This window comes from Scardinius erythrophthalmus (assembly GCF_964197995.2).
Source record: "Scardinius erythrophthalmus genome assembly, chromosome: 9".
NCBI lineage: Eukaryota > Metazoa > Chordata > Actinopteri > Cypriniformes > Leuciscidae > Scardinius > Scardinius erythrophthalmus.
This window is the reverse complement of record NC_138229.1, coordinates 17,738,805-17,766,725: the sequence shown is the minus strand read 5'-3', so window position 1 is coordinate 17,766,725 and position 27,921 is coordinate 17,738,805. Positions and strand designations below refer to the sequence as shown.

Here is a 27,921-nt window from a genome sequence, read left to right as displayed (position 1 = left end):
TGATTTCCCACCCCAAACTTTCCCACTCGTCATTGGCTTAAAAAATATAGAGTTGAATAAATACAATTTCTCCAAACATAAAACATCATTCACAAATTAATGTTTCCACGTCCATTCAAGGTTAAGTTCTGCATTTTTGTGAATATAATACACATAATATCTGTAATTATAGGGAGCTACATGTTGTGTTTTGCCAAGCTGTATGAGCCAGGTGCAGTGTTTCAGATTTCTTCTCACAACATTTCTCATGCTGTAAACTCAACACACATCCATATTCATCAAGAGGACTTGGATTAATTTGGCATAAACACTGAAAGTCTCGCCATAAACTATGCCGATATCAAATATATGCCAAATACCACCACCATATAGCCGCGCACGGCCAGCCGTGAAACTACAGAGAACACTAACGATGATGCAATGTCACATTTATATCAGAAATATCTCAAAGAAAACACCTAAGTTTTGTGTAACACTTAGAATGGTTAAATAGGTTATATCACTACAAATTCTGATAAAATTCGCTGCAGAGCAACAAAGTCAATACAATACACTTGGTGCAGAGAGGATAAGGTAACGTTTTTTTGTCTTTAGAGGGGAAACTCTCACTTTAGTTCTTCTTTAAACAGACAGGGATTACATGTGGAGGTCACCAGAGTTCCAACAAAGCACACATCAATTCGTTGCTGCTCACAGGTAAACGAACAAAAAACAGGGACTTTATCTTGGTTTTGCAAGAAAAGGTTGACCATACTATCACGTCATGCTTGGTTATTTTCTGTATGCTCTGAGTAGGTATTTGTGTCTCCGCTTGCTTCGTTTAGTCGCTTGTGTTATTTCCTCTTGTATGGTTTTTGCCTGCTCTGATTGACAGCTGTCATCAGTACATCAGACTTCACGGTGGATGGCTCTGTCTGCAAACGTCCAGGTCCACACGCCTTCTCATGACACGCTGAGGTCATTTACTCCAGGCGCTGCGTAAAGTTTTCAGGAAACAGTCCTTTCTTAGCTGAGCTTCCGCGCAGTTGCCAGTCGCTCTCTCTGATGCCAGTGAGCCAACCAGCATCCTAAAGAGAGAGAATCAAATGAGCGTTCAAATCAGAAAACAAAAATTAAAGGGATACTCCACTGTTTTTTCATATTAAACTATGTTATTCCCTATGGCAAGCTGTTTTAGCTTAAATTGTACCCAGCGTTACTCGTCGTAATTGCATTTTTACTAGGAAGTATTCAATTAGAGAGCTCTAAAATTGAATTGTTACTAGTAAGAATTACAATTACAGAGCTCTCTAATTCAGTTCTTACTAGTAACAATTCCAATTAGAGAGCTCTACAAAGGAATTTTTACTAGTCATATGTCTCCATTGACTTCCATTCATTTTTAATTACGGAGCTCTACAATTGAATTGTTACTAGTAAGAATGCAATTACGACGAATAACGCTGGGTACAATTTAAGCTAAAACGGCTTGCCATAATTCCCTCAACTAAGACGAGTTGATACATATCTCTCTCGTCTCCGTGTGTGCACTCAATCGCTCTGGCGCGCAGTAAAAAGTCACGTTGGTTCTAATGACAGAATTTAGAATCTAATTTTCAGGAGTGACTTTTTACTGCGCAGAGTCGAAGTGCTCCCAAATTCAAGTGCTATTCCGCCATACTTTATAGTTATCCTTTTTACCCGCTTAGAAAAGCGCCACGTTTTATATTGTGTCACCATACTTGGTCGTGTAACTACTCGTGTAACTGTATTTAAATAGGGAAAACGTGGAGGGGTTTGGTCGCTTCTAGCTTCATCTCTGGTTCCTAATGAATGAACTAAAGTGTCGCTGCGCGCCAGAGCGATTGAGTGCACGCACTGAGACGAGAGAGATATGTATCAACTCGTCTTAGTTAAGGGAATAACATAGTTTAATATGAAAAAAAACGGTGGAGTATCCCTTTAAACATTCAAGCAAATCATACCTGGTCTTCAGCTAGCTCTGTAGGGACCACCAAAACAATGTCTCCTTTCTTCAGCTCCAGTTCGTCTGGGTTTGCTGCTTCAAAATCATGCAACGTTTCAACCTACGAGACAGCAGAAGAACAAGATTCATGAGTACATGTGCATACAAGCTCTGTTCATTTTCAGTATGTTCATCTTAAAGTCACCATAAAATCAAAATTGACAATTTGTATTTTATATGGAATATTGCAGCAATTATTATAAATGATTAATCCGTGCAATCCCTGTTGCAGCGACATCTCTTCTCTGATGACGTGTTTACTGGCTACCCTACATTTTTTCTTGTTCGAGAAGCCGTTTCATTCGGATGTACGTCACAATAGGGATGAAAAGACAATCGTGGTAGTGCTATCTAGCAGTCACATGTTTCCTATGATTAGGCTGCGTAACTAAAACATGCAAACGTTCACGGTTCTCTTGTTTCATAAATGCAACTGGTGACATCTTTTGTCTCAGTTATCGATTGTAGTAAAAATATCAATAGAGGACTTCAGTGATTATTACTGTAATGTTGTTACAGTGTCTGTTTTGTTGTTTGGCCAAATGTTTTGTAACCTGTAATGGACTATATATATTTCTTAGCAGTAAATTTAAGGTTATATCTAGCTTATCTGGCTTGGTCATTTTTAACTTGATTGTGCAAGGTTTCTGGGTGTCAGCCGCTTCCAGTTGTACAAAAACAGTTTGTTATGCTGCTTGATATTGCAAAATGATATTTGTTATCATACCATTATCGTAATCATGAACACACTGATTTGTAGCACAAATAGTTTTATTTTTTACTGCACATTGTTATTCTTTTATTTATAGTGGCTAATGAATCGGAAGTCTTGCACATTAAAGGTAAGGTGGATATGGGCAAAATCAATATTTTCTGGGTCTCTGTGATTTTGCCAAGTAAGAAATGTTCCTGGATCAACATATCCTGTCTGAAAATTTAGTCTTAACCCTATCCCCACCCCTAAACCGAACCATACCCATAACTTTTCCCTAAAATCAGAGGGAAATGATAGCTAAATAAAACTGATGTAAAAGCACCTAACCTTGGTGGTTAGCCTAAACTTGACATAAACTGTAAACTTGTCCCTCAAATCTGATTGGTTGATTGGAATGTTGTTTCAGGATCAGCAAAGACGTTGATCCAGGGACATGCTGTACTTGGTGAGATCAGGTTCACCATATTTCCTGACCACGTGTTTATTTATTTGGCGAGTTGCCCTGTGATTAACAGAATAATGTACGGTCACTTAGTCATTATTGCAAAATAAATGTATGACTGTCCACTATCCCTTACTTCAATGGTGTTCGCTTTATATTCACCTTGAACATGTATCCAGTAGGCATTCCAGAGGAGATGTCATTGGTTGTCTGGCATTCTGCGATCACCCCATTGTCAATGGATGCGATTGGAGATGTGAGATCCCCATCACGGTCATCATCACCCTCATTACTAGAGGCAGGCTCAATAACAACAGAAGGGATAGGCATCTTCTCCTAAGGTGAGGCAAACAAACAGCATCACTCAAGTGACAAACCTTAAGGTAGGATTTTTAAGTATATTTTTGACCAACAACTTGACTGTTAAATAATAGCCTACACATGATACAGATCACACATACTTTATATTTATAATACTTGTAATGTATGAAATGTAATAAATTGAAAACAACTGGATAAAAGAACAATAGGTAACGCTTAACAATAAGGTCTCATTTGTTAATATTAGTTAACTACACATGTTAACATGAACTAACAGCGAACAATACTTCTACAGTGTTTATTAATCTTCACGTTAACATTGATACTAGTTAATGCACTGTGAACTAACAATGCACAATTGTATTTCTGATTAACATTAACAAAGATTGATAAATTATGTAAAAATACATTGTTCATGTTAGTTTATGCTAACTAATGCATTAACATATTAAGACCTTACTGAAAAATAATTGACATTTCAGTAGAACATATTTGTTTTTAAAGCATTTTGATTATAATTCTAAGTATCAGTGAGTTTTAAAGTGCAGTCCAGAACGGTTACATAAATAAACCAGGGTCTTGTCAATGGTCTGCATACCAAAGTGCAGAAACACAGGTGAATATCTACCTCCTCTTTCCCATTGTTTGCAGCACCCTCCTTACTGGTTTCATCCCCTGGTTGGGGCTCAACATTATCAGGAGCATCTCCTGGTTTGGGCTCAATATTATCAGGAACATCTGGTTGGGTCTCAACCTTATCTGGTTCATCTGTTGGTTGGGTCTCAACCTTATCTGGTTCATCTGTTGGTTTGGGCTCAACATTATCTGGTTCATCTCCTGGTTTGGCTTCTAGTGAACTGGCCTCTTCCTCTGGTTTGGCATCTATAGTCTAGAAGAGGTGCCCAGGAGTGAGAGCCAGTGTTTGAACACTTAACACAAGCCACTCATGTGGATGGATCGGTGTACAGTACCACAGAGGGGAGCACTCAAGAGTGTCACAATGAGGGGTGCAGGGACCAGTTTAACTTCAGAAGTTAAAACTGTCCCTGATGTGGAATGGCAAGTCAGTTCTCAAAAAAACTGACTTGAGTTTCACCAAAAGTCAAGTACTTTGGCTAGGGGAAATGTTCAATAGACGGCATGAAGGATAGGGGGTCATGATTCATAGTGGATAACCACTGCCTACTGAATGAAGTAGCATGGATGAACATTCCTCAGATCATAGTGACAATATGATCTCAATATACATATGACGAAGTAACCAAAAAGTTCAGCCTAACTCCAGAATAACTGTAAAATGCAACCCCCTTTTTTTTTGTCATAAATTCCAGAACCCCTTTTCATTCAAAACTGCTGAATTCAGATTCAACAAAACATAGATGCTAAGATTATATTGACACCTGAAAATGTTTGCCCAAAATTACTGCCTGTTACGGTGATGTAAGAATGGAGTCACCATAGAAACCGAAAATGGTGATTAGAGGGATAATAATAGTCATCTGTTAAGCCACTATTTAAAGGTTCAGTAAGCAGGGGAAATGTCGGGTTATAACATCATCTCTGTTAAATTGCCTTTAGTGTGTGCAACCTTATGTGGTTCAAAGCTATTGTAACATAAAATACCAGGGGAAAAAACATGAAATGAAAATTAAACAATAAAGGTACAATCAGAAATGGCAGAGACAGTGGCAGTGAGCCTTCTAATGATCTCTGGATCTAAAAATAAAGCTTTGTGCTTGGAACAAGAAGAATCATTTATGAGCTGGACGGTGTTTGTTATTGTGCTGCCAGATGTTGCAACAGCTGATTGTACCCTGTAAAACTTAACGTAAAACATACAAATATACAAAAAAATGGGTTAAAGGTTTTGATAAATGTCACAGCGCATGTTAGAAGTTTCCATCCATCAACACATACTATTAAAAAAGCATTCTGCAATATTAAATAATGACTTATGTGGGTACCATCCTGTTCCATTTTTTTCCCAGCTATCAGTTTGGTAACCACACGAAGTTGAATATGAAGCCAGATGATGATTTAATATCAGACTAAGACTCTTTATAATATTTGAATAATTATACTGTTACTAGGTATTCTATAGCATGCATTAAAAAATTGTCAGAAATGATCTGAAAGTAACAGTGATTGAATAAATAAAATAATTAAATGTATTTGGCATATGGCTTCATGAGACAACAATAATAATAAAAAAAAACGTAAATATGTACAAAGCAATGTTGAAATAATAAAGTAAAACAAAAATCTTTATCTATTAAGACTTTTTGATTTTTGATCTATTAAGACAAATAGTTACCGGAGTCTCGTCAATGGGAGACTCTTTATCTTCAATGGTAGCCTACACACAAAGAAACGTGGTTATCAGCATCATTACACATTCATTTATTCAAATGAAAGACATACTGCAGTGATGAGTCAACAAATCTGTATCTGGTCATGCGAGTATCTGGCTTTCCTTCGTAAGCGTTAATATCATCTGTATCAGAGTCTGGATGCTTATAATCATCTCTGTGAATTATTGCTGAACCTAAAAACATGTTTAGAAGTAGGAATGTGGAATTTAATAATGGAAGGTCTTCACTAATAATGGAAAGTAGTACTGATTTCATATTCAGAAGGCAATGATTATAGAGGTGAAATTACCAGAGCCGCCTCTGTAGGTGACTCCTTCTCTTTTTCTTGGACTGGAGCAGATTCCTACGTGCAAATAAAAAACATTCATGCTATCTCCAGTTTCTGTTATACTTCCAAATAACACCACCTGTTTTTCTTTCATATCTTGTATCTCATACATAATTCATTTGGACACACTGCAAATGCCAAAAGGCTGTTTCTGTACAGAAAACGAGGATTTGCTTAAGATACAGTACGAAACCAAGCACATATGCGACAGTGCTGCATATGACTTGAGTTTCTCTTATGCTATTCATTATACATATGTTATAAGTTGTTCTTATAGTTACCGGGGCTTCTTCACTGGGTTGCTCCTTTTCTATGTCCTCAACTGCGAGCTAAAGAATGGTTGAGACTTTTTCATCAACATTTAAAATCTCAAGCTCAACCAAAGTCTTTGTAAAAACTATGGCAATAATGTAAATTAAACAGTTTTGTTTTTTTAAGATTCACTCCATGACTGTGCTTCTGACATCCTACTTTGGTTCATGTGCAAAATAATAAAATATAGATATATATACTGCAAACTGATCCCAAAGCATGTGTACATAAAAAAAACCACAAAATAAATTTTGGTACAAAATAAAAATAAAAACAAAATTCAAAATTCACCACCATAAAAAGAACATAAAAAACATAACAGGCTACTATATAAGAAAAATAAAAGTCACAGTCAGAGCTTGCACTGGTATTGTATAAAATATGTTCATATATACAATATAATAAAACATCTATATTTACAATTGTCAATAGCATAAAAATAAATATAATATTAATCAAATATGTTTGAGTTACAGAACCCCAGAAAAATGAAGACAGTTTATTTTCCAAAACATACAGTGTTTTACAATAGAAAAGGTAAGATGGTCAATATGCAGGCACTGTGTTTTGAATTATTTTGAGAGGTTTAAGGCACATACCTCAGCCTGCTCAGCTGCCTCAGTCTCAGCAGATACTGGAGACTCCACAGTGCTCTTTATAAACAACAGTACACAATCAATGGCTCCAGCTCATTTCTGATTATTAGTATTATTACTTGTATATGTAGCCAAAAACGTAACATGGGGATTGTATCATGACATCAATGGCAATAATAACTTTTATGCAATGATGGAAGATGTTGATGATGAAGTATCAATAGAAAATAGTATCAATATATTTATGACAATGATCACAACGACTATGATGAGGGTGATAATAGTAACAATGGAAAGCATTTATTTAAATGACAAAAATGATGACAATGATGTTGATGATGATGGCGATGACATTATTTCTGATGACGTTTAGAGTTTGACGCTTTGTCACTCACTGTGGCTGTCTCTGCAGGGGGGCTTGAAGCAGTAATCTCAGCTGGTTGTGTATCTGTAGGGGGAGTGGTGACGGGACCCTCACCACCCTCAGGTACTGAGGCTGGGGGTGCTTCACCTTCTCCTTCAGCTACATCACCCTCTGGGGCTTCAGACTTTATTACATTTATAAGGAGACAATAAGAAACACTGCCAAATGACACCTTCACCACTGGACCAGTATCAAAACCCATAAGTTTAAAACAACAGTCACTTTCAAAGTTCCATCAGTTATCTAGACTTTGCAATGTAGTGCAATCAGACTTTGAGGCACTACAACCATGGGGGAGCATTACAACAAGATGATTGAAAAAAATACATATGACATTTTTTTCCTACAAAAGGGGAAAAATAAAATAGAGGAACAACTATCACAAAAAATTTTTTTTTTTACAAAAAACATGTATGAAACATACCTATTTACGCCCACTGAGTATGATAAGTTATTTCTGGGATAGTACAAAGCATTACAGTCAAAATCTTCACTATCAAAAGACTGTCAACTCACCATCTTATCAAATTCGGCCACAAATGTTGGGACTGTTGCATCCTAAAGAGAGAAAAAAAGGGATTGAGGTAAGGTTAATTGTATCTGAAACATATAACCAGCTAGAATAGACTGGAGATTATTTTGTTCAAAATTCCAGTGAGAAATATTTTAATGGATCTTTCAGGGCACAGGAATTAGTAGGGTTCACCACAGCATTAGATATAAAACAGGATTAGGTACATTAAAGCAGGGCCACAATTATTTTTAACACCAGGTTCTACATGTTCATTGTAAAATTAGTGTCATCATTTATTTTTGATAATAAAAATATTCATTTAAATGGACCAATTAGTGTCATCATTTGTTTCAAATGATGAGATCCATAATTTAATCTATTTTTCCCTAAAATAGGCCTATTTCTTTAACTAAGACTAAAACTAAGGATAACATTTTTACAAAACAACACTATGAACACCATAATCTATACTCAAAATAAACTATTGAGTATACTATACTCAAAATGAATGTAACACTTGTTCCTGAAAAACAGATTATGTGAAAATCAATATACTTTTTCAGCACCTTCAGGCAGCAAACTAAAAGCACTGCTAAAATATAAGCACAATCACTTTGGCCAATGTAGCTTTTGTGTTTGGCCACATTGACAGTAATTCATAATGTTATGAATTCTCTTTTAATCTATTGAAAAGCAAACTTTCTAAACTCTGATTTACCTTAGAGAATCCATTAAAAGCCTTGTTGGACACCTAAACCAAATTAAATGAGTAATTAGCATGTAAACCACCAAAGACATGTATGTTAATTGCACACACTTGGAAAACTGTAAATTCTACTTGAACTTAGCAAAACCAACAAACAATTAAAGCAAGCAAAGGAGAGAGAGGAGAACAGGTCCTGGGGCTGTGGGCTGTGGGAGGGGTTCCAGGGTCCGAAGGGTTTTGTAGCAGGAAAATAGTACTTCATCTGCAGGCAGGAAAGGAGGGGAGTATTCTTGCTGTAGTCTACTCTACGCTAAGCTAAGCAGAGTGGAAGGAAGTCAGGTACCTCTTCCAGCTCTGTATCTATTTCTTGGTATAATTTTCCGTATCTCCGGTTTGCAACTTCATCTTCAGACAGGTCTGAGTTCTCTGGCTCTTTATGACCGAGCTGGTCCGCTGCAATGGGACCTTTAGGATTAGAGGTGTTTTGTGGTCCAGGGAGGGAGGCAAAGGGGTCTTGGGGTGGAACAGCCTCACCTGGCCAGCCTGCTGTGAAGTTTCCTTGGCCATCAGAAGAGAAGAAGCCACTGCTATCGCTCACCTCTTGCCAGGAGCCCTTACTGGAGTTCTCAGAGTCTGCAGCTGGCGCAGGAAAGGCTGCCCACTGGGCAAACTCATTGCCATGTCCAGTTTTGTCATCAAAGACTTCTTCTTTTGAAGAGTCTTTTCCTTCATGAATGGTCTCCTTTGTCCCAGTAGATTCCCAACTCCCTGCCCACCCCTGGTAGTTTTCATTGGTAAATGGATCCCCGCTGCTTTCACTGGCAAAAGGATCAGATGTTATCTCATTAGCAAATGGGTCCTGATTGCCCCCAGTGGCAAAAGGATCTGATGGGAATTCAGCGGCAAAGGGTTCTGCTGCCCACTGTCCTTCGCCTCTTGACTGGGTCTCTGCAAATTGATCAGAATCAAACCCACTTTTCGGACTCTCTGTTGGTAATCCTTCAGTACCGAAAAGATCACTGCCTGTTGTAGAAAAAGGATAACTTCCAGAAAAGCCACTGGGATCTTGGTCTTGGTCTGAGGTGGCAAATGGATCATTTCCAGTGCCAAATGGGTCGTCCCCTGAAGCGGCAAAAGGATCATTCCCTGCACCAAATGGATCATGACCTTCAGTGCCAAATGGGTCTGAACTCGAAGTAAAATCAAGAACATTTTGAGGCATATTTGTTCCTGCTTTGGCTGGGTCGGAATGCGGCTCATCCGAGCTTTCATTTTCAAGCTCTGAGACACATGGTACTGCTTCAGGCTGATCGCAGTTGGCTGCAAATGCATCGCCACCAAATAAAGAGTCAGCAGGGGTAATCTGCTTGGGGAAACTGTCAGCCGTGCCCCAGTCTGCAAAGCCCTCTTGGGCCACAGTGCCTTGTTCTGGTGCCACAACTGGATTCTCATTCTCGGCAGATTCAAGTTCATCGTCTGCACTGACCCACCCACCGGTCTGTCCCGGGACATCACCCCATTCTTCAGCAGTCTCGTACTCTGACCCGGATCCATCTAAATCCACCTGGCTAGACAGGCCCCATCTGGAACTATCTCCCCCTACTCCCTCCGTGGCATCCTGAACCACCTGACCAAACTCATCGGTTAATATGATTCCAGGCATTGGTTGCAAGCCCACTGTCCCCTCTGCCCCTGTCTCCTCTGATCCGCAACCTGCCTTTTCTTCTGCCCATTCCACTTGATTTGTAGCCCAGTCTGTCTGACCTTCCTCTACACCCTCCTGCCCCTCTCCTGGATGCTGTTGCTTGGCCTCGCCACCCCCCACAGCACAGGGATCACAGTCTGGGTTTGGCTCAGGATAGTTTTCTGTATCCCAGTCTCTAACCTCATCTGTGGCCACCTCTTCCTGCGGCTCTGATGCTGCCTCTGTAGGCCAACCCTCAGAAGGTGGCCAGCCCTGCCCATCCAATGCAGGTTGAGCATTTTCAGATTCCTCCGTAACCGTATTGGCAGAAGAACCAAAGTCAGCTGCCCAGTTGGCAGTGAATCCAGCATCTGCAGCCTGACCAGGGAAAAAAAGGTAGTGGTTAAGGTCCCAAAAAAAAAGCCTCCAACAGAGGAGGGGCAAAAGAAGACTTGTCACTGACAGACACATATTTGTCACAGACATGGATTAAAGAAACTACGCATGAATATTTTGAACCAGAGTACATGAATTTGTGTAAATTGTGATGCAATGTCACTCTTGAGAAATTGTGGACATATTTCTGTAAATGAAATCATTTAATTGCTTTCTACTGAGACACTCTCGTCAGTCATTACTTACAGGCTCTGCAGGCTGTGCAGCATTTTCCTAGAAATAAACAAAGATATCAAAGGTATTTGCTGTCAAATTCATGCTCAACAGGAGCAATTGTAAGCTTTTCATGAAAATACAGCAACATCTTCACATTTCATGCCAGTGCAAATTTATTGTTTCAAAATAATACAAATCTAAGCCACTTCTTTTGACATCAGGACAGGAGACAGGATTCGGTCACCAAGTTACTAATAGCACCAAGATTTCCAAGATCAGTACACATAGATCAAAGAGCACAAGCAAAGGAAGCAGGCTCACCGTCCAAAGATCCCAAGGTAGTGTCTGAGAGAAGAAAAAAAATATTGTGTGCATTTAAGATCTATTTTCTCACTGATTGATTAATATTCCATGATCATAAAAACAAAGAAATTATTGCTAAACCTTTTATTTGACATATCACTGTCTCCCAATTGTAATACAATAAAGCAGAATATGAAGAAGAACCTGAGATATGGGTGATTGGGTCTGCCCGATAGGTGTACTGGCATCAGGCTTGAACGGATCAAAATCCAAGTCCAGGAGAGATTCTCCTGGTTTCTCATTTAGCTACAATAAGGACATAAAAATAAAATGGACTTACTATTAAATAAGGTAGCATGCTGCTCAATGACACTGGTTTACTCCTAATGTCTCTTCTCTTTTTACATACTACTAGTAAAGTAAAGCTCCAGAATGTTCACTCACCTGTGGTGATGTAACACTGATTTCTGGAAAGCCTCCATCGAACAGGTCGATTATCTGCTCTTGTTGGAGCTCCTTTGTTGGAGTAGCTTTTGGAGGAGGTGGTTTTGGAGGTCCCATCTTGAGCTGAGATGAAGATATACCATATATGTCTTTGAACTTCGCAAATCATGACCTCACAAATGCTGGTCAAGGAGAATAATTGTGCTGCACATCATAAATGAACTGCAAACTTTCTAGTTGCATTCATTCTAAATGTTGTGGAAAACCAGGACAATCCTGATAAGCATTGTGTCTTGGAGGTGTTTCAGGCCCTACCTGTGAAGGTGATTTGGGTCGAGGTGGGCCGGGAGAAATGGGCCTTAGTGTGTGGTTAGGGCTGGCAGCTGGGCTGCTGTCTGGGCTCTCATCGTCAGGTGGGGTTGGAGTCCTGGCTAATCGCAGGGGCCCCGAGTCACTGTCAACACACACACAAACTACATGACCACTAAGAACACCATCTTGACAATTCATAATGACTTCTTTAATTCTAAATATATATTTTTAAGAAGATCACAGCCCTAAGTGGATATTTTTAAGAAGAACATGTTTTAGCATAATTGCCCCTAAAAGTTTCTGACACCACCCATCACCTACCAGATTCACTAAACTAAACACAATCATCATTTGCCTCAAGCACAGTGCTGGTGAACTATGGGGTTCCACTGCACTACAAATCTATTTTGAGCACAGGACGTTTACTTACTCAAAAGTGTTCTTTCACTAAAGCTGTTATTTTCCTTACTAAATTAAGAAAACTTTAGAGGAAGTAAATATCCAATGCCTACACAACAGTCTATACTATTCCACTTACCGTTTCACTCTGTAACAGCAAAAACACAAAGAGCCAAACCGTATAAATGTTTGATTACAAGTATTAAAGTCATTATGACAAGATTCTTTTTTTCTTGTCATTTTTAAAGGTAGTAACAAAAATAAAACGCTATGACATCAAGACTCTTCAACCTTTGGCTCTTATGTAGAACCATCAGTTCCATCATTGAATAAGTACATTCTGTGCAGGGAGGTTAATGAAGGTTAAAACCTATTCCTTACCTGGGTGCTCCTTGAATCGTGAACATTTTGTCGGAATGCTGCTCAGCGAGCTTATTCATCACTTCATACAGCTTATGACAGAGCTAGATCCAAAACACAGAGATATAAATAAATGGAAACAAATAATTATGAGAAGAACTCACACAAAATGACTTGCTCTTGGCAGCCATTTATCTCTCCGTTCAGGACCTTTGGTGCTACTGAATAGGCTATTGAGCTATTCATGCATTTTTATTGTACATAATCTCAATGTTGTTAATAGAAAAATAGAAAATAAAAAAATTCTAATAATAATTCATAATCACCATCATAAACACTCAATGCTCAAATGATTTGATAAAGGTTTTCTGAATGTGAAATGAAGGGCAAAAAATGCTTCTCACTCCTTAAATAAAAGTACAAATAGAGCATGTGTCAGTAGAGAGATGCGTTGGCCTATATGTGCTGATAACACTGACACAAACATAGCAGACCTTTGCAGTAGCTTCTGTGCCGAGCTGCACTGTATACCCCTTCAGGCGATAAAAGTCTTTAACAATGCCCACTGACGGCCACATGCTGTGTCTAATAATAAACACAATACCAGGCAGAGTTCCCAAACCCAGAATGACAGATAAATTGTCCAGTGATTGTGTGGATCTAAAGAGGCAAAAATCAGCACTCAGTTATGTCTCTAACACTGGATGAAGACTAGCATTCCAAAATGACCTTAGTTAAATAAATTCTGTCATATTAACTGCCATACTCTATTACTGTTGTCATATTATAATAACCTGTATAAAACATTCAGTTTAAACTTGTCCAGTCTTATTGAGCATGAAAATATTATCAGCATTATAGAATATCAATATTCCTATATGTGTCTAAAGGGTGGGGTATTTGTTAGTTTATAGAACAGGCAGTGCTTTTCCCACATTAACACATTCTGTTGTGTTTTCCAGCAGATGCACTGCATTGTTAAAGAGTTAAATAGCCCTATAAATATCCCTCAATGGTTCAACAGTGTCTCTTCTGGGATATAGAAAACAGATACACACACAAAGATATTTGTCTTCATGAGTTATAGCTGCAGCACAACCAGCAGATTCAGAGATTCAGATGAAGCATGCAGAGCTTTTCTTTGACTGACTGCATGGATCAGAATCAAAGCTCCTAATCTTACTATGTAAAACTGTGAATTTTGTCATAAGCCATTCTTGAAAACACAGAAGCCTGTGACTGCTCTAAAACCCTCATGTAGCAGGAAATGTTCCCTGGACGACAATCACGGGTTACTCATATGTGACTAGAAACAAGTATGACTCAAAATAAACATTTGCTTTGTGTTTCCTAAGCACCCAGTTTTTATTGTTTGTGACATTAAGGAGAAACGTCATGTTTAACAGCTTCTAGACTAGAGCTTTAGAAATTAAACCAACTCACAAAAGAGATCTCCCTGTGGAATCGAGCTTCCAGGCCTGAGACGTTCTTGAAGGTGCTCACATAGAACCCCACCCGACTGCAAAGAGGGAAGGAGAAGAATAATGATTAGTGGGGGAGTACATTTCCTTAATCTTTAGGAAATGTTAATTCTGGAGTGAACTAACCCTTTAATCCTTATTAAACAAAGAATGAGGAAATCATATATGCCATGCAAGTCACTCCTATAAGCTAAAATGCATCAGTCCATGCTTGTTCAATACATCAGTAAGAACCCTAAAACTCTAAATAAAATAAATCAAATGTAAATCGGCCATTTTTGATGTCTGCAACAGTTATACATGTATCTCGGGCATCTTTCTTTCTGGCCCGTGCTGAAATGAGCGTGGCTGGAGGGCCTGGTGCAGAGAGGAAGCTGCTGATTGGATGGATTATGTAACCAGGCTGTTGCTTCAGTGAGCAGACAGAGCCTCTCAGCTCAAAACAGAATACTGCTTACCAGAGCATATTCACCACAACATACAGATGACCACAAGATACATACACATTACTTTACTCGTATTATTTACTTTGTTTTATTACTTGTATCTACAACAACACTCAAAATACTAACTACGTTAGTTAAAGGGTTCAAAATGAAAATGCTGTCATCATTTACTCGGCCTCATGTCATTCCAAACCTGTATGACTTACTCTCTTCTGTTTTTCAACTGTTTTTTTCCATATAATGAAATTCCAGAGTGCAAAATAACCAGTGACGTGCGGTCTGGGTAGGCAAACTAGGCACTGCCTACCCTGCCAAAATTCAAAAATAAAATGGTTTATTAAATAATAAACTTGTATTTGTATTTTTACTGTTTATTCTTGTGATTTATATATGAAATATGTGTGTTATTCCAATTATTTAGACGTTATGATGACAAATGTAGCAGTTACGCATAATCAAATAAAAAACAAATCGTAGAATAAGCAGTGCTTTTACTGTCCATTCATTGCAGACGGCAAGCGAAAAACTTGTGGTGTGTGATTTTACTTTTACTTTTGGCCGCTGTGCAACAATAAGGATTAATGGTTGCATTCTAATGCTGAAGTGGAGTGGACATAAACTACTGTTACTCGCGGTGTGTGCCTGTGCCGCTCTTGTGTGTGTGCGATGTGCGTGTGTGTGTGTGTGTGTGTGTGTGTGTGTGTGTGAGAGAGAGAGAGAGAGAGAGAGAGAGAGAGAGAGAGAGAGAGAGAGAGAGAGAGAGAGAGAGAGAGAGAGAGAGAGAGAGAGAGAGAGAGAGAGAGAGAGAGAGAGAGAGAGAGAGAGAGAGAGAGAGAGAGAGAGAGAATACACGCGATATACATCCTGATTTGTACATTTCTTGATATGCCGCGCTTGTGCGTAATGTTTACTGGTATTATTAGCCTTTAAGCAATAAATCAGGTAATATTTCATAACTCAGTGCCTAGCCTCTTTAAGACATCACCGCACGTCACTGAAAATAACATTAACAAAAAAAAAAAAAAATAATAATAATTTTCAAAATATCTTCTTTTTTGTTCCACAGTAGAAAGACTTTCATAATATAGACAGTCATACAGGTTTGGAATGATATGACGGTGAGTAAACTATAAAAATAAAATAAAAATTGGGTGAACAATCCACAACACGTATTACTGTAACACGCCGCATATTGCTTAGCACAGCATAACTACAAATATTTTTAGTTTCAGTCATACATAAGTGTAAGTCATGCATATACAGTTACAACAAAAATCCATTTGTGCTCTAAATAAACTGATGACAAATTCTAGACATTCTCATCTTTGTGAAAAAGCAGATGACTCCTGTTGTGTAAACCAGCTATTTATGGCAGGTTACCACATCTATCATTATCAATCCTGCAATTATCATCGAAATGATTGTCGTTCATATCCAACGCATTCAATCAACATTGCAAAAATGCACTTCCCTCCACAGAGTTCCTTTAAACATCCAGATTAGCTCCAACCAGCCGATCTATTGCTCCATAGCACAAAAAGCAAGCTTTTTTTTTAAAAAAAAACAAGACAAGTATTCGATCTACATGCATTGCATTTTACAAATTCGCCCCAATTTCTTCTGCAACATATTCCATTCCCTTTAAAAGTGACCTTACCTCTTCTATTGTATGTAACCGCTGCGGAGTACTGTACAGCTAGCATGCTGTGCAACTAATGGATAAATTTAGAAAACTGGGATGTAAATGTGCATTCCAGGAAGGCCTTTGGTCAAATTAAATCAATATTATCGGCCAGAGCCTTGTATTGTCAGGGCACCAGGCTGTAAATATAACTGCCACCCCTCTGAGAGTACAATAATATATACTGGGCATGATACAGCAAGGCTTTAGTTATATAAGATATTGATGCTAATTATTGAGCTAGTCTTGCAAATAATGTTGTACACCAGTTAGTGTTGAATGTGAACAAAGGGTCAAAACGTGACGCCCTAGGACGTCCAACTAGGACAATGAGAACACCAAGTTCACGAATTATAACTAAAGATAACAATAAAGATATAGTTCTAAAAATAGTTCTCAATATTAAAGAATATCGTTGCAATCACTTTCAGAACAATTTTATCCAGCTGATAAATGAAAAAACATTGACAGCCAATCAGAATCCATCCATCCATCGCTATAAAGTGATCGTGTCTCTTCAGAAAATTTGGACTAAACCGCTCGATTCATATGGATTAGTTTTACGATCTCTTTATGAACTTTTTGAAGCATCAAAGTGGTTGTTGTGTAGTTGTCTATGGAGGGACAGAAATCTTTCAGATTTCATCAAAAAGATCTTCATTTGTGTTCCGAAGATGAACGAACGTCTAACGAGTTTGGAACAACACGAGGGTGAGTTAATGATGACAGAATTTACATTTTTTGGGTGAACTATCCCTTTAATAGAATTAAAACTAGAAATAAACTAGCAAGAAAAAAAAAATCAGGAATATTCTTTATGAATGCTCTTCATGTGCATGCTCTTCATATAAAAAAGTGCAACAATTAAACTCAGATTGCAGTAGCAGTCAGTCTTAAAATGCCTCACCTATCCCAGAGTGTGGGCAGCTCATCCTGAAGGCCAACGTTGAGATCATCAAAAACCCTTTGGGCCTTTTTCAAGTCCTCTTCTGCCTACACACACACAAATATGGCACAAAAGTTGAAGCAATAGCTCAGATCACAGTATACCATATTTACCATTTTTTTCAGCAATTACAAATTGTATTCAGAACGTTTCAAAGGCCATAAAGACTGACATACTTTTGATATCTTCTTCTCATTCCTCATGGCTGAAGTCTGCAGGGTCTCAAGATGGTGTCTTGCACTGTCATAATCAATTAACTTCCTGCTTCTCTTTGCGACACGCATCTGGAGGGAAGGAAAAACACTTGTGGTTACTATGGTTACCCTTCAGCTGAATGTGCTTTCGCATTTATTTACAGCACAGTGGCACATGCGTCAGCTTAGAAGGTACTTCTCATGAAAATATGAATGATACATTATTTTAAACCAATTCAGCATGAGTAAAATGACATCGGCACCTTGAGATCTGGGAACTGAGTCAGATATGTTTCCAGTGTGTTGATGGTAGAGTCGACCAGCTTCTGATGGAAGTCCTCCCACAGAACATCACAGTTCTGCAGAGGAGACAGGACAACCATTAGCAAGATTAACCGAGAGCGTTTGACAAGCATGGGAGATTTCACAGAGAATCTACTGTATAGCCCTCTTTAAATGTTATTCAGCAGCTCCTGTAACATAAACAGATGAGGTTAGGTGTTGGATTTATGATTCAGCAGCAGGGAAATTAAAATCTAATTAAGCTCTTACTCACTCACAGAGGATGCAAATCAGATTCAGAAAGCTGAATTCATTGCGCTCCCCCTCGGTGAGGTGTGAGTAAACAAAAATGAGCGTCCTTGGGTAAATGAAATTGAAATTCTCTGAGGACAGTGTTGAGTCACTGCCCCACTCCATACTAGAAATGACATATGCCATTAGCCACTATTAATAACTCCCTCCCTCAAACCACATCATCTGTGTGCAGCGGGACAGATGGTATGGTTTGATTTTTTCTAGTTTTATAAATGTGAAGCCATTAGTTTGTCACATGAACTTGTTTTCTATCCAAGAAGTCAGTATAAAATGTTGTCAACATGAGAAACATTCTCTGCTGCTTGTGTAAAAGGTGTTAATAAAAACAATATGCAGCCCTGATATGCGGAAAAAACGCATTATTGCTTGTGTGATTCTAATAAAATAATTTAAAAAAATGTTTTTTTAATTAATTATAATAATAAAAAATGTTATATATAAAACATTATAGCATATCAGTATGAATTTTCCTCAAAACAATTATTTTACAATAAATGTACATAATAATAAAAAATTAAAAAAATAAATGAATATTGTTACTAATAATCATAATGAATATTATATATATAACAGTACATCAGTATGAATTCACATTCATTCTGTTTCTTCAAAAAATATATTATACAATAAATGTACATAATCCTAAAATACAATAAAATAAAATCAGAAATGTAACATTAGAAATAAACAATTCTAATAAATTATCATTACACTCAAAAACAAAATTAAGCCTTTTTTATGATTTACACGATTTAATAAGTAGTAAAATTCCATCAAATTGAATTGAATAATCCTTACGTATTTCAATTAAAATACATTAGGATTATTCAATTAAATTTGATGGAATTTTACTATTAATTAAATTGTGTAAATCGTAAAAAAAAAGGCTTAATTTTTTTAAGTGAATTACTATTCTCAGTAATTAATATTATACATAAAAGATCATCATGAGTTCACACTCATGCAGTTTTCTTAAAAAATACATAACATAAAAATATAACATATTCTATAAAACATATTCTTCAATTTCTCTAATAGCAAAAAGACCATTGCACTCAATTATTTTCTCTGAATAACAGTTATATATACATGAATTAATGCCAGCTATTAAATTTGCTGTATGGAAATTTAAACAGCCCAAGGATTAACATGACTAGTAGACATGACCCCTTCTGAATCTATCTTATAAATTGTCTGTGAAATGGATGTGCATAGGCTGTATGATAGACCTTAACGGCTCAGTGACTTGACCCCATTTTCCCTAAAAGGTGCAGCATTTTAGCTTTGGCTCAGGTACTGAGACCAAATCCCTCAGCTCGTGTGAGAGACTGCCAAAACCTCTTTTCTGTTCTTAAACCCCAGATCTCACCAGAACAGATAAGAATGTTCTAGAGTTGGTGAGAATTATCTTCAATTGAACATAATGCTCAGGTTACCAGAGGCCAGGTATTTCATTTTCACCCACTTTCACAACACTTGAGCATATAAAACTGTGAATAGAAATCAACACCTATCCTTAATCTTTAGCAGCTCTTTTGATGAAATGTTACATAATGCAATTCCCCAGCATTTCCCACAGGCCATTTGTCTGATGGCTCTCGTCTATTTGTCACCACTAATATCTAAAATTTATTTTTCTCTTTAATATTTTTCTTAGAAAATATTCTTGCTCTGTTTCAACAGCTGTATAATGTCATTGTTTTACATTGTACTAACACTTGCACAGTCACAACTATAATTCTGGCTACCTTTGCGATAGTCATGACATCATCCTTGCCGTGCCAGTCAGGCTCATATACTTCATGCAGTGACTCTGTCAGGTTCATAGATGCTTGCTGCATCCCTGCAATCATAACAAAATGAGAAACAGGTTCAGTATTGAGCAGGCATGTGTGTGTACTTGTATGTGCGTATTTTGCAATGGTTCACCTTTCACAGCTGCTATGTAGGCCTTCATCTCCCTCTGTAGCCTAGAGCCCTCAAACTATGGATCAAAACACAAAAGAGGTTCATCACATCAGATATTAAACCACAGGGAGATATTGACAACATTACATCGACTTTCATACAGTGAGGTTTTATTTATTTTTTCAGATCTGTCAGTGAATAGCATTTTTAAAAGAAGTCTCTTATGATCAGCAAGGGTGCCTTTATTTGATCAAAAATACAGTAAAATCTGTAATATTGTTAAATATTATGCTGTATTCTATTTTATATATATTTGTAATTTATTCCTGTGATGCAAAGCTGAATTTTCAGCATCATTACATGTGTCACATGATCCTTCAGAAATCATTCTAAATATGCCGATTTGCGGCTCAAGAAACATTTCTTAGAATTATTAGCAATGTTGAAAACAGTTGCGCTGCTTAATATTTTTTGAGGAAACCATGATCATTTTTTTCCAGGAATCTTTGATGAATAAAAGAGTTTATTAATGTAGTTTCTGAGCAGTTTTAATCTCATATCTGAATCTAATCACAGGACATTTCTCTTCACACTGGAACGCGTAATAACTAGTTTATAACTAGTATATAAAAACAGTTTCAAGTGGTGCAGAAGAATAGCTGTCCATGATGCTGAAACCACAGCATCACATAAAAAAAAATAAAAAAACGCAGGCAGTCGTACAAAAAACTTGCTCAATGCAGCAGATTGAAGTCATTTCATTCTCTGCATCCTGAGATGCAGCAAAAGGCTCAAGGAGACTTGAAATGAAAAGCCCAAATGGCAACCTCTATCAGCTCTGATAACCTTCCTCTGCACAACATGGTTAAATAATGAACCTTTCGATGCAGCAGTCTGAAATATATGGAAGCTTGTTTCCGCCACAAAATAATAAAAAAAAAAAGATAATTGCAACTTTTTATCTCACAATTGCGAGTTTACATCTCGCAATTCTGACTTTATTTATCAGAATTGCGAGATATAAAGTCAGAATTGCGTGAAATAAAGTCGCAATTGCGTGTTTTAAAGTCAGAATTCTGAGATATAAAGTCAGAATTGCGTGATATAAAGTCACAATTGCGTGTTATAAAGTCAGAATTCTGAGATATAAAGTCAGAATTGCGAGATATAAAGTCGCAATTATGTGTTATAAAGTCAGAATTCTGAGATATAAAGTCAGAATTCTGAGATATAAAGTCAGAATTGCGAGATATAAACTCGCAATTATGTGTTATAAAGTCAGAATTGCGTGATATAAAGTCGGAATTCTGAGATATAAAGTCAGAATTGCGTGATATAAAGTCGCAATTGCGAGAAAAAAAGTCCGAATTCTGACTGTATAAGACGCAATTGCTACTTTATATCTCGCAATTCTGACTTTATATCTCAGAATTCTGACTTTATATCTCAGAATTCTGACTTTATTTCACGCAATTCTGACTTTATATCTCGCAATTCTGAGAAATAAAGTCAGAATTGCGAGATGTAAACTCGCAATTGTGAGATAAAAAGTTGCAATTATCTTTTAAAATGTTTTATTCAGTGGCGGAAACAAGCTTCCAAAGACATATGTCAGCATTAAGCATAAAAGAAACATTTCAGATGAGAGATATAATGTGTCTCATACATTAAAACATTTCAGCAAAGGTGCTAGAGTTTTTTTTTGTGTGTGTGTGTGTGTGTGTGTGTGTGTGTGTGTGTGTGGTTATTTTAGCTTGACTGAAGAAACATCCACAGAATCTGGTGTAGGCCTTGCAATCAGCCATTGTCAGATTTACAGTATTTCACGGGCCCTGATGCAGATAATTGATGTGCACAATATCTCAGTACAGTTTATGGTTCCATGTATCTGCTCCAACGGGTGTTTTATGAGCCAGACTGGCAGCATATGGTATGTGGGTTCAGTTTTGCCAGTGACTGGTATCCTCCAGCTGTGATTGACTCTGACTAAGCAAATGTAATATTGGACCAATTAATTCTTCATGTACATCTCTCTGCACAAACCATCCATCACAGGGTGTCTACAGAAAGTGCAGAGCAGAGAGTCATTGATGTAGCCCAAAAGACTGGGGAGGAAGGGGTTAAAGTTTGGAGGTGAGCAGTGTTTCTGGAAGCACTGGCACACTGGAGCATAAAGCAGTCTAATCAGGATTAGTGAGGACAGGTGGAGAGGGTGGGATTAGACTGCTCCTTTTTCTTCAGCAAACACACACTTCTTCTAGAACTAACACGTCCCTCACTGACACTTCACTTCAACACCATATTTAATAGCATAGCTTTTCATCATCAAACAAATCAAATTTGAGACTAAATGAGTTGGTATTAAAAATGGAGCTGTTTAAGAAATGCCAGTTAAATAGTGAATGCCAGAGTAAGAAATGCCAATTAAATAGTGCATGGTAATTACTCCAATCTAATTTATCTTGCTGTATATTTGAACTATGGAATTTGCAATTGTTGCACTATAAAATTAAGCATCATTGTGAATATCGTGATGATTTTCATTTGTGGAATTACTTTTCCTAAAGATGTTTTCGAGATGTTTTGTGACTCACAAGCTTTAGAGCATTAAGATAGGGATATTTAATAGCGTCTCTGATTTAAACTTTGAAAGCAAAGTTTGATTCATTGAATTAGTTTAAACTTTTCCTTTTAGTGAATCAATTCAAAAGACTGACTCAAAGATTCATTTTGCAACATCACTCAAAATGTTAGCGTAAGATCTTGCATGACAATTTTCATATTAAACTATATTACAAAATAATATTAGAAAATTATGATATTTCCATATTAATTATTTAAGTAAAAATACTGCATACTCCATGTAGTTAAAAAATCTATTTAAATTTAGCGTTTTCCTTTTGTTGCTTTAGTAAAAAAAACTTTTTTTTTTTACTTGTACTTTAAATTTAAATGGCTACAGTGGCTGTTTAGTTGAAACGACAGTTCCTCTGATTAAAAAAAAAACCATCCTTTTAAATACTTATATATAATAGCCAAAAGATATTAATATGTTTCATTGAGATATTGAACAGCTAATGCAGAGAGCACTATTAGCCCAGAGATTTCTTAAGAAAGAGAGAATTAAGAGAATTGTATATGTGACAGTGCCTTTATTGTGGCATTAAAGTGTTGTAATGACAGCAATAATGGGAATCATTTAGGCCGCAAAGTCTTTTCAGACGAAATAGAAAATGTGACTACACCTTTGAAGTCTTTATCCTTTTAGTGCAGAAAACTATTCTAAGATAAAGAATATCGATGGACATTTTCCCATTAATATTGTCCCCTCTCGTTTAAAAGTGATATATAAACACAGAATGAAAGACAATAGAAAATTCTGCTGGTTAAACACAATGTGGCTGTGGTGGGAAAATCAATCCAGCAAAGCAACCAGCCAAAGAGTGGTATGGAAGTAAAATAATGACGTTGAAACACAAATTGCACGAATTGAAAAAATGCATTGCATTAACAGTGCTTGAATTTGAATTAGTGGTGTCAATTGATTAAAAAAATCATTTTTATTGTAACATTCAAGTTTTTAATAATGAAATTGTGTATGTTTTTTTTTTCATTTGAAATATTCACAGTGTAAATATACAAATATGTTGTCATTATTTTACTTCCATACACTTTGGCTGATTGATTTGCTGGATTGATAGACCAATTAAAGCACCTGATCGCTCTATTCAGACTCATCTTACCTCCTGTCTTTTGAAGTTCTGCACACACTGCTCAAACTGTTCATCTTTCGTCTCATCTGCCTTTCCCAACTTCTGCAGAACCTGAAAGAAGAGAACACAAGGATTCAGAGCAAATCAGGTTTACTCATTTAAAATATTTTTTTGGACAAGATGTAACAGTTTTTTAGTTATCTGACAAAATACTTTAGTGTTGATGATGAGACAAAGTAAAAATCAATTATTTTTTCCAAACATCAGACAATTCCAAACATTTTTGTCATCCATATAAATGTTTGCATTTCAATAAAGATGAAAGAAAAAGGCCAGCATGGACAGAAGAAGCATAGCATCCGTAGTATCTGATTCACACAGCATTTCTTATTGATTCAGCTGAGCCATGATTGAATTCCCATGAGGGAATCTTCTAACAGTGTCTGAACACCCTGTGGACAATATGACATGCACAAAAAGAAAGGGCTGAGCAGGAGCGGGGGAGGAAGACCGGGCATATATTTCACTTCCTAGTCTGTCAAGTCTTTCTGCCAAAAAGAGGACTTCTGTCACATGACCACCTCACTGCCTACCATAGTGACTAACATGTGAAAATGGCAGTCAACTGCTACTCACACACTGCATTTGCTGAGAAGAGGGTACAAAAGAAGCTACCTACTTTTTGATATGTCCTTTTTATGTAAGGTTTAAACTGTTGAATATTTACATAGTTTGACTGCTTAAGTCATACAATGTGCATACAATGACAACATACAACCAATGGACATAATGTGAGCAGGTTGTGTGCAAACAATATACAATTGATGTCTTTATAGCCTATTACAAATGAAATTGATGTTTTGCTTTGGCAAACACACACATAGTGCTACACCAACAACCTTCTGGGTTGTCCAACCTGTACAGACAAACAAGATGGTATGTCCTTATAGACAACTTAAAAATTATGTCAGGCAAACTAAAACCTGTACTTTATGTGGTGTGAATCATAGTCTAAAATATTATGTAATATTAGATTATAAAACCTACCATGATGTTTAGCTCCTTATAAGGAAACAACCACAGATTGTGCTTTTTATTTAAAGTATATGATTCAGTGAGATTCAAAAGTTTAGAAAAATAAATTACATTGTATCTATGATTTTTTTACATAATATTTTAGCTCAACAATATTCCCTGAAAGTTGTTCCAACTAGCCTAAAGGAGTTGTCTGAAGAAGCAAGTTAATTTTGAGTAATATTGCTGATCAGTGTTTATATAAAAATACCTTTGTTGTAAGCAGCAGATTGCAGATATATATGGCGTTTCCTCCGGGGAGGCAGTGCCTCCTCAAAAAAATTGGATGAGAAAATAATGTATAGTACAAAAATAAAACAACGCAAATATTACAAAATATGACATTAAAATTTGGATAGGCCGCTCTGTTTTCTGTAGCAACACGGGTAAAGTTACAGCGTGAGTTTGCGTCTCTCTTGCCTCATTGACTTTTAAAAGACACTCTAAAGCATGCGGAGGGTTTAGTTGGGGGTAATTAAGAATGAATGGGGGAAAGTCAAGTGAAAGGAGGCAATGCCTCCATCGTGCTATGATTGGATATGATTGATTCACGCGATAAATCCCACCTCTTGGTTGTTTCTTCTCTTTTTTTGATAGTGTAATGTTTATTTAACCAGGAAAATGTGACATCAATTCTGTCAGGACCACTATCGTCAAATACGATTGACATTAAGCATACATTTAGGATTAGCGGTATGATTCCGTTCTCGGCGACAACTCCATGCAACCTATAAGAGCAGGGAGAGCAGCAATAACCCCCTTAGGGTAAACAGAACAGAACCAAAATGAATGTATTGCAGATATCATTAGTTCATTTTAATGTACAACATAATTAGAGAATTTTAGTCTGATTCAAGGGTAATCAGAATGCTAAATCCTGACTGATGAGAGGAGGAGCTGGGGATGTAGGAGGGTAATTATAGCTCCTGAGAAACACGATAGCTGCTGATAATACTGAAGGAGCTTATGTGTACAGTGATAGGCGTCGTATTCCTATAGGTAGGCGTGGATCAGCTGAGAGTCAGCTGATACGAGCTTGACTAACGTGACCTGCCAGAACTGACGCTACGCTTGATGTGTAACTGAGACATGCATTTAGATTAGATTAGAATTTTTAAAAACTGAGGAAAAACTGAATCATGCAAGGATATTTACTAAGGTTTGCGTTCATCAATTTACTGGTGTTTGCGGCATTAATTACCGCCTAAAAGAAAGCAGACTGACTGGTAGATGGCGTTGGTCATTTTGGAAATGATCCGGCTGCATCTGTGTTCTTTTATTTGAGTGTTGTCTGTAGATCACGCACAGAATTTTCCACTATCATCAGTATTTTTATGGAATTGCACTCTCATGTTAATTTCCCTTGTTTGGTAAATCTGGCCCATAGTTTATAGTATAGTATAGTATATAATATATAGCATAATATAAAACCATAAGAAAAAACAACTGATAAAATTGACAAATTCACATGTATTGTATTACATGTTTATATTTTGCTGAACAATTTATTAATTTATTGGTTGAAGAGGCGGTTTGCATTTACAAACAAACTGAAGGTGTTAAAACGATGTTAGAGATGGCAATTAAGACACTTGCTGAAAGAGGTAAAGTGGTACATTTATGTAATTGTTACAATTATACAAACATAATTGGCGTGTTTAATACAATACAGTAAACTGTACAGTACAATAAAGACAATAGCTCCCATCATGTGTAAAAGTGAGAGTATATGGCACAGGGCTCAGTCAGTAAACCACAGGAACGAACCCCCTGGGAACATGAATAATGTCACATACAAAAGCTCCACATTACTCCTGGGTGGAAAGAACGTGCCATCTGTGTCTTTTCTTTGTAACACACTCACACATGTTAGTAGAGGCTTTGATATGGATCAATAGGTAGTGTGTTGTGACACCAACATCCCATGATACATATACTGTAAATGACATCAGGGAATATGCATCACAAAGATACAGTAGTAACTTTCATGCATGCTCTCTTATCAGGCTCAATTCTTTAATAATGCACACAAATATTTTTTAAAATCGATGAAAAATAGAGAGATCAGAATATTATACTGCTGTTAATAATAAAAGTACCAAATGTAACATTACTTTAAATATAGCACTGTATCACACTATAAAAAGTAGAGACCATCACTCTGGTGTGTGCTCATCTGTATTTCAATTCTTAAAAATGTCCTAAACCTCACATCTAGAGTCTGAGAATCAACACTGAACTCTCCAGAACGCAAATGGTACTGACCTAAGACACAGTGCCTGGAAGCATGGAAACACTATACAACAGAAGCAGCCAGCCTATGAAATATTAACACAGCTTAGGCCTAAAAAACAGACACTCCACCCTGCCTCATCCATTCAGGCGAGTAACGTCCTCTATTTTATGTCGACAAATGATCTTTCAAAAAGTGTTTTATAATGTTTACCAACCCCCCTTTTATAGCAAATGGAAGAGTCCCATTCAAACAATTATACATGATTTCCCAAGATGTGGATGCTAATATTTATCCTGCGATACACAAGAGCAAATGACAGATCAGTTTACATGGGTTTTCACCATCATTCTGCTTTACAAATACATTGAAAATATTTATAAAACCTTAAGTCACAGCACTTAGTACAATCAATGCTGCATCCAGTTCACAATTACACTGTCACAATGCTGCAATGTTCCTCTGACATGCAACAGGATTATGATCCCTGTTGATATGAGGTATTCTGTCCCCACCAGAACTCAGATTAAAGGATCCCTTACACCTCTTATCATGTTATCTACCCTGGCCAGGATATTCTGTTCCAGAGGCAGTAAATTGTATACCTGTTCTTAAATGTGGTTTTAACTCTCTAAAGGGAATCATGTTACATTGATAGAGATTGTGAACAGTCAGGCTGAACTGTGTGGCTTCATGATGCTTTTAAGAAATCAGATCAGATTTGATATTTGTCTGCGTGGCTTCAAAAATGCATCATCAAATGGTAATATTCATAAATTATAGAAAAACTAGAAATGAT

At 37.0% G+C, this 27,921-nt stretch overlaps 1 protein-coding gene across 1 annotated transcript in view; it reads right to left on the bottom strand.

The window, feature by feature from the left end:
• Positions 1-962: 962 nt before the first annotated feature.
• amph (amphiphysin) overlaps positions 963-27,921 on the bottom strand; it is a gene marked incomplete at both ends in the record, with an annotated part of 29,147 nt that continues 2,188 nt past the window's right edge. Inside the window, 25 exons of the mRNA XM_081373917.1 lie at positions 963-1,067; positions 1,965-2,066; positions 3,325-3,498; positions 4,112-4,372; positions 5,798-5,839; positions 6,145-6,198; positions 6,465-6,512; positions 7,095-7,148; positions 7,487-7,639; positions 8,032-8,073; positions 8,748-8,780; positions 10,621-10,797; positions 11,062-11,088; positions 11,353-11,376; positions 11,539-11,640; positions 11,779-11,901; positions 12,094-12,232; positions 12,871-12,953; positions 14,293-14,368; positions 17,365-17,450; positions 17,580-17,687; positions 17,861-17,956; positions 19,943-20,037; positions 20,124-20,178; positions 23,846-23,926. Of these exons, the coding sequence (XP_081230043.1) occupies positions 963-1,067; positions 1,965-2,066; positions 3,325-3,498; positions 4,112-4,372; positions 5,798-5,839; positions 6,145-6,198; positions 6,465-6,512; positions 7,095-7,148; positions 7,487-7,639; positions 8,032-8,073; positions 8,748-8,780; positions 10,621-10,797; positions 11,062-11,088; positions 11,353-11,376; positions 11,539-11,640; positions 11,779-11,901; positions 12,094-12,232; positions 12,871-12,953; positions 14,293-14,368; positions 17,365-17,450; positions 17,580-17,687; positions 17,861-17,956; positions 19,943-20,037; positions 20,124-20,178; positions 23,846-23,926 (2,340 nt within the window). The remainder of the gene's footprint in view (positions 1,068-1,964; positions 2,067-3,324; positions 3,499-4,111; positions 4,373-5,797; positions 5,840-6,144; positions 6,199-6,464; positions 6,513-7,094; positions 7,149-7,486; positions 7,640-8,031; positions 8,074-8,747; positions 8,781-10,620; positions 10,798-11,061; positions 11,089-11,352; positions 11,377-11,538; positions 11,641-11,778; positions 11,902-12,093; positions 12,233-12,870; positions 12,954-14,292; positions 14,369-17,364; positions 17,451-17,579; positions 17,688-17,860; positions 17,957-19,942; positions 20,038-20,123; positions 20,179-23,845; positions 23,927-27,921) is intronic.